General features: G+C 45.5%; 1 protein-coding gene across 1 annotated transcript; it reads right to left on the reverse strand.

Moving 5' to 3' along the window:
- Positions 1–4531: 4531 nt before the first annotated feature.
- On the reverse strand, positions 4532–5694 carry LOC101763916 (zinc finger CCCH domain-containing protein 18). Its single transcript, XM_004983892.3, has one exon. It carries the CDS (start codon positions 5650–5652, stop codon positions 4621–4623), a length of 1032 nt encoding a protein of 343 aa, XP_004983949.1. The 5' UTR covers positions 5653–5694; the 3' UTR covers positions 4532–4620.
- Positions 5695–7331: the final 1637 nt, after the last annotated feature.

Below are 7331 nucleotides of genomic sequence, written 5' to 3' on the forward strand. Positions count from 1 at the left end.
ACTTAGTATGTAATTCTTGTCTAAAATCTTAAGATATTACTATTCTATGTAAATTGTTTTATAAAAAATAGAAAAAATACTAATTATAACGCCCATAAAACAAATAAGGCTTTAACGCTTTGGGCTCTTAGGGTCCGCTGTACCTATGCCAAGTTTGAGCATATCGTATGGACGACTCCCGAAGCATAAAACAAGAGCCAATTCATCATTAGCTGGGCGTGGCTGGTTCAAGCATGCGTCAAGATGACACTTATACACATAAATTTTTCATTATTCGCTTCTTTGTGAAAAAAAACTTGTTTAAAAATAAGTTTACAAAACAACATGCTGAACTACGTTTTGAATAAAAATTGTTTAGACAACTCGTTCAACTAATTTTCATGCAAACTTTTTCATAATGACTTGTTCAGCTAATTTTTTTTATAAAACTCGTTGAGAACAACTTGAAACTAATTTTTTTATGAAAGTTGTTTCAGTAACTTTTTATATGGGCTCCATCCACCGTTCAAGAATAAAAGAGAGGGAAAAACAGAAGTAAAAGGAAACATAAACAGTAAGATGGCCTTGTTAGGTCCTATTTGGACCGATTTGGGCCAATAGTTAGAACTTATAAGCTAAAATTAACAGGTCGGATCCAAACAGGCCTACTAATAGTCTAATAGACCTGCTATCTATTTTTTTGACCGAGGACCAGCTATCTATTAGCCCATTCTAGTTGGTGGCTACTAACAGGTGGTAATAGATATTTTTAACAAAAGTAAAATTTATTGGCCGTCCTTAAATTTGTCAAGAGGTGGCACTTAGGTTCATGAATTTGCAAATTACAGAAGTGCATCCATAAACTTGTCGCAAAGTGCCATTTAGATCCATAAACTTGTAGATTGCATGAGCACGTGTCTAAGGATGCTATCTAAATCCATGCACTTACAAGAACACATGTAGGATGATCCCAAAGAACTAACGCCATCTAAGTTCATGACCTAGATGGCACCCTCTGGTAAGTACAGGGACGTGATTAGGTAATTTGCAAGTTTAGGGATGCGTTTGTGCAATATGCAAGTTTATGGACCTAGTTAACTTCTCGCAATAAGTTTAAGGACTGCCAATGAATTTTACTATTTTCACAAACAAACAACTACGTATACAATCACATATTGGCAGGTGCCTTGATAAACAGAAACTATTAGCTATTAGCATTGACAAATAGTCATCACATGAAAATTAATTGAACGGTCCAAGGCTAAAGGCGTGACTGATTCCGCAACAAGAATGATGCATGGACCACCTTTTGAATTGCTTAGAGTCGAGACAGTTGGGAGGCTAGGCATGGAAGCTTTTCCCGTCTCCCCCCCTCTTCGGACCTCTTAATTTTCTTACAGAGTGCGCGCGCGCGTACAAAGAATTCCCAGTGCCCCATGCACGCACCCTTTCTAGCTGCTTGGTCTTTTCACACATCCTACCCGCATGTGACATGCCCATTCCCTCTCGTGCTTTTGCACATTCTTTCCGCTCCGCGCTAGCCCTAGGTGAAATGGTGCAGCGCTTAAATTGAATCGATCGGGCTTTGTCTCACAACTTACGTCAGGATGGCTTGCCTATTGCCAGAGCGGCCGGCGCGGAATAGCTTTTCAGAAAATGCCTCAGATGTGCGTTAAGCCTATGATGGCACTCTAGATTAGCTAGCGGTTACCTCTTTTGTTTCGCGTGTGGTGCTCGATCGAGCACATGCGGTTGACAAGCAGCTGAAGAACGCGAGTGAGATGACTTGCTCAACTGACGAAGATCAGCTGCAAACTAGATCATCAGCTCGATCTCTTCAGCAGGGCGGCTTGTCTCCAAGACTAATCTCGTGCGGGTGCCCAGTCTATACAGCAGTTGCCCTGCCCGACGATGGCTTAGATTTGAAATCCTCTGGCAAGCAACAAGCATATATGCATGGACGCAACAAATAATACACCAGTCAGGCATCAGGCCGGACTTTTCTTGTTCGGCAACGCAACTGGAGTATCACGTAGCACTACAGTTGCTATTCGGCAGGCTTTCTTGCGACCACGCGCGGGCGTATTGCATCGGTGCTCCCAGGTCGACGGAGATCGGCGTCGCCATCGTGATCGAGACCGGGATCAACAGACAGCGGGGGTCGGAGCCAGGTCAGACTTTCAGCTAGCAGGACGTAATCCCTCGACAAGTCACACGCTGCATTGTATCTCTTCAGCCGCCCTGATTAGATGATTCTTTCTGGCCGGTTTTCCACGCGTAATTCAGAAACATATCTTTTGCATATCTGATGACGACATGTGTTGATAGAAGATACTGCACACACCTCGTTTTGCTTTCCCGTAGAATCAAGATTTTTATTTGCCATATCGATCGAGTTTGCTTCCACAACAACACCACCTTGGAAATTCCATGGTGTATATGTTCTCCTTAGAAGCCACGTATATACTTTTCAGGACCTTAAAAATCAAATAAGCACCAGCTAAACTACTTCCAGCTGTATTCATCGAAAAAAAATTGCTTCATTTTTAATAAACTTGTAATTTGAGTTTAGAAAAAAATTCCTAACATTAATTCTAATGTAACCAAGAAAAAATTGGGGAGTAGCGCCTGAAACTTAACAATTTTTTAGGCGGCAGGTTGCAACCTCAAAAATAAAAGTTTGAAAATATTTCAGAACAACGCCTTCAACATTTATGTGTGAGCTGCAACATTATGTTTCATATGCTCCATTCATCTACAACATCGAAGAGCAACATCTGCAAAAGCACCGAAGAACAATGTCTGAATGTTATAGAACAACATTTACAACATGGAATACAGAATTTTAAGAAGGTACCAAAAAATGAAGGTTACTTGTATCTAAAACCAATTTAACACAATCTTTTCTTTAAAAATAGGAATATATGTCGTGTGCCTTTCTCCAGCTTCCTTGGTCAGTTAGTTCTCTTTTCTGTCCAGTTTTCCAGTGCAATTCAGATATAGCATATCTTTTATGTTTGACAAATAGTGCACACGCCATCAGCTTTACTGTAGACTCAAGATTTTTATTTGCCATCGAGTTTGCTTCTGCAACACAACTTGGAACTTCAACATACATACTTTTCATAAACTCGTAATTTGATATTAGATACAACGGTTTAATTCTAATGAAACAAAAACTTTCTCAAAGTTATCATTCCTATATCAGCCGTAATCATCAGAGTGATAGCCACCAAATATCGCAAACTAAAACCCTAACACCTTATTGCTTCACTGGTCACTGCAAATCCGCAATAGCACCCTAAATCTAGGACAGATATAGATGACCAACACAAACCTAGCAACTTAGGACGTGGTTGGATCCTCGGGCTAAAGTTTTGCCCTTGTCACATTGAATGTTCGGATGCTAATTAGAAGGACTAAATATGAGCTAATTATAAAACTAATTGCAGAAGCCCTGGACTAATTTGCGAGACGAATCTATTAAGCCTAATTAATCCATCATTAGCAAATGGTTACTTTAGCATCACATTGTCAAATCATGGACTAATTAGGCTTAATAGATTCGTCTCGCGAATTAACCTCCATCTGTGCAATTAGTTTTGTAATTAACTTATATTTAATACTCTTAATTAGTATCCAAACATCCAATGTGACAGTGCCTTAGTATAAAGGAGAAAAGTGTGACCTCAGCCCACAAAAAAGAAAGTCAAAAGATTACCTATTGGGTGAGCTACAAAAAGCTCAGCATGGGATCCCATCTTATTCTTGTTCTTGTCTTTAGAAGTTAGATCAGACATGACCCATCAGCTATTATTTTTTTTCGTTTCAAAAAAAAAATGACCCATCAGCGATAGATATATTGCACATTTTACAAAGAAAATGATTCCTTTAAGAACTTCGAGCATCAGTTGAAAACTTAGTTACCACTGTGACATCACCATTTCCATGTTGCTATTATCCAACTTTTGCTTCATCGATCTAAATGAAGTACTTCTGCAAAAAAGAATCCTACTAGTACCATGTTTTGCTCTAATCCACCATCCAGACAACCATTATGAAGCTAGCCAATCTCATGTAACGTTATTGGGTCAAGATCGTCATGCTGACGTGGCTATAGTTCCCGATCCGAGCTCAAGGATAGGTCTCGTTCGCGACATGAAAATTGAAAATCTTTTAGCTCCATTCTTGGCTTGGTAGCTCGAGAAAAGGCAGACCAAGCTTTTGTTTGCGCCCCATGCCCTATCTTCCTGGAAAGCGACCTTTTTGCGTCTCCCGTTGTCCTGCTACCAAGGCAATGCTGTATTTTTCGTCCCAGGCCTCATGCTGCTATCATGACGCCACCCCAAAGCATGCAAATTTCAAGTCCTATGACCTCGATCAAATTTGTAAATAATTTAAAAAGGCAAGGTAAGAATTAAGGATTGTAACACATTACTCGAGGCAATAGTCATCACAAATATGATGAGCTTTGCTCAATGACATCGGTCGGTGCCCTGATGAGCCTGAGGGAGATTACTGATTGATCAACTGGTTGAATGGTGAAAACGAATTGAAGTGACAAATATTTCCCAGAGTGACTCGATCCATCAAAGAACGAAGAAATGTTGAAAACAATTTCAGTCAGGAGACGATCTGTATCTACACGACGCTCTTCTCCTTGGAAATGGAGAGCTCCTCCAGCCACTCGAGGATCCTGCTCCTCCGAGAAGTGCTCTGCCCGCTCTGCTTCGCCGCTCTCTTCTTCTCCTCCGCCTTCTTCCTCCTCCGCCTCGCCTCCGCCGCGGCCACCTCCGCCGAGCCCACGGGCGCGACGGCGTCAGGCGAGCACGAGCACACAAGGCCGGCCCCCAGCAGCCCCAGCGCGAGCTTCTTGTCCTCCTTGGCGGCGGTCCTTGGCTGATCAAACCTCGCGCTCCGGCTCCCGCCCCTCGCTCCGGCCGGCCGCGGCGCGTACATCTCGGGGGCGCCGACGACGCCTAGGCGTATGACGCCCCACGACGCCGGCGGCGCCGACCCGGTGCTGCGGCGAGCCGCGGGCGCGGCCGCGGGGCGTGCGCTCCGGCGCGGCGGGCGCGGCGACGGGCTCGGGTGCGCGTAGAACACGCTGCTCGACAGCGACCGCCGCGGCGGAACGGCGGCGTCGGCCGTGGCGCCCTTGCTGGGAGGAGGAGGGCAGCTCGCGACGCTGGCGGGGTCCGAGGACGCGCTCTTGGACGACGTGCTCCGGCTGACGCAGCTGCTGCTGCTGCTGGAGCTCGCGCTGCGGCTGACGGAGCGCGAGCTGAAACCGCTGGTGGACGCCGCCATCGCGGCGCCGTCCAGCGAGTCCGAGCGGAGCAGCATGAGCGCGGAAGACGCGTCGGCCGAGGCCACCGAGGAGAGGCGGAAAGGGAGGAGCTTCCCGCCGGAGAAGACCTCGTCGGCGGCGCACATGTCGGCCGCGTCCTCTCCGGCCAGCGCGAGCCCACCTGACGAGAGTATGCAGAACTCGAAGTCCTCGGGCGCCGATGATGATGGATCGTTTTCGGCGTCCGTGTGCGAGCGGATGCCGTCGGCACCGCCCGATCGGCCTGTCGGCGCGGCTCCTTTCTGGCTCGCCATGGATGGTTTCTTGCTGTTTTGGTTTGGCGGGGGAAGAGAGCAAGAGATGGGTTGGTTTTGCTTCTGCATTTCGGCTTCTTGTTTGGGAAGAGCAAGAGAGCGAGACAGAAGAGAGGTGATGCGTGTTGGTGCTCAGCTCTATGCACTGCTCTATTTATACGTGTTTGTTGATCCTTTTATTGGACAATTGATTAAAAAAGGCTTTAATGGACAAGGGATAAAATAGGCAGAGCTAAAGGTACAATACAAGCACCAACTTATGAAATTTAGAATTTAGGCATTTAGCCGAAGAGGATTCAAATATAAATAGTGGAGACAAGCTACATATCCCAAGATCATGTTTCTTTTGGTGATCTGCGCAAATTAAGATCTCTCTATCAATTTCCCACCTGCAAGTATTCTGTCTATTTTCATTTCCATTTCCATTTTCATTTCCTTGCAAAAAAAAAAATCTGTTTCCATTTCCACTTGAACACTTCAAGGTATCATTTTTGAAGTTCTGCCCAGTTACTAGGGCATGGAACAAAAATCCCAAGAAAGAGTCCTATCTGCATACGGAGTAAGTCACAAGATGACAAGAATAACTGGACATTTTGTATTTGAAAATGGAAATATATTGTCGTATATGATGGAAGAGAAACGGAGACCGGCACCTGTCTTTGGTAAGGCAGTTTCCTTTTTTATTATCTTATTACTGTTGTTTTTCTTATTGCTGCACATATGACAGTAGGTGATTATTTTATTGTTTCAACTAGAAAGAAAATGGTACCAGAAGAAGATGGGGAAAATATGCAGTGCAAACTCAGTGCTAGGTGCAAACCTGCAAACTTGCAACGTGGACCATAAAATCAGAAATGTACGGCGCGAGATCAACCAATCCGCCCCGCAGTCCTGGTTACAATTGACCGTGGGCACTGGCTATGCACATTTTCCTAATAGATCCCTGCACCACTTCCAAATGTGTCGCCAGCCCTTCAATCCGGTCCCCAAGTTTTACTCTGGACTGAAGAAAGATGTCACCTCGATTAGAACCGATCCCGCACAGCGCACACTTCACCCCAGGAAGATTCAAGTAGCTATAGCCGGCGTCTGCAAGCTCCAGGAATGGATGCCTCCCTCGTCGCTCGTCCACTACGGCGGTGCGGCCCTGCCCGTGCAACCGTGCAGACAGGCAAACCGGCGGAGGGCAGAGGTTCCTTGGCTCTGTTGGCTCCCCCGCCTGTTCTCTGCCAGCCCGCTGCAGGTGCACAGGCACAGCGGCGAAGGAATCGATCAAGCGGCCACCCAGCAGGCAGAGCCGCATAGGCCTCCACGCCGTGCATGGAAGCAAGGTCGGCATGGCTAACAGTTAGTATTCACTATTCAGATTTAGACAGATGATTTGATTTGGATAACAAATTAACAACCAGAACTTAGAGGTTTAGAGTATTAAAGTATGAAATGGCTTACGGTGCATCATGAAGTCGTGGTTGTTTGAACTCAAATGGCTGCTGGAAAGAGCGCGCTTGATGTAATGCTACAGAATTCTTTTGAGTTTGAGAATGTAGATTCGGTGCTACGAGTTTCAGGATATAGTGTTTCTTATTTCGGGTTGAGTGGTTCAGTGGATGTACTTTGGGCCGGGCATGGCTTCTTCCTCCTCCTGCTACCTGCTCCTCATTTAGCAACAGCAAATTCATCCCCCCTTCCTCCATTGCTGCTGCTCTTGGAAATTCAATGCCCTCCACTGGTTCTGACCAAGTTGCGGT

The sequence above is a fragment of the Setaria italica genome, chromosome IX (genome assembly GCF_000263155.2).
Source record: "Setaria italica strain Yugu1 chromosome IX, Setaria_italica_v2.0, whole genome shotgun sequence".
NCBI lineage: Eukaryota > Viridiplantae > Streptophyta > Magnoliopsida > Poales > Poaceae > Setaria > Setaria italica.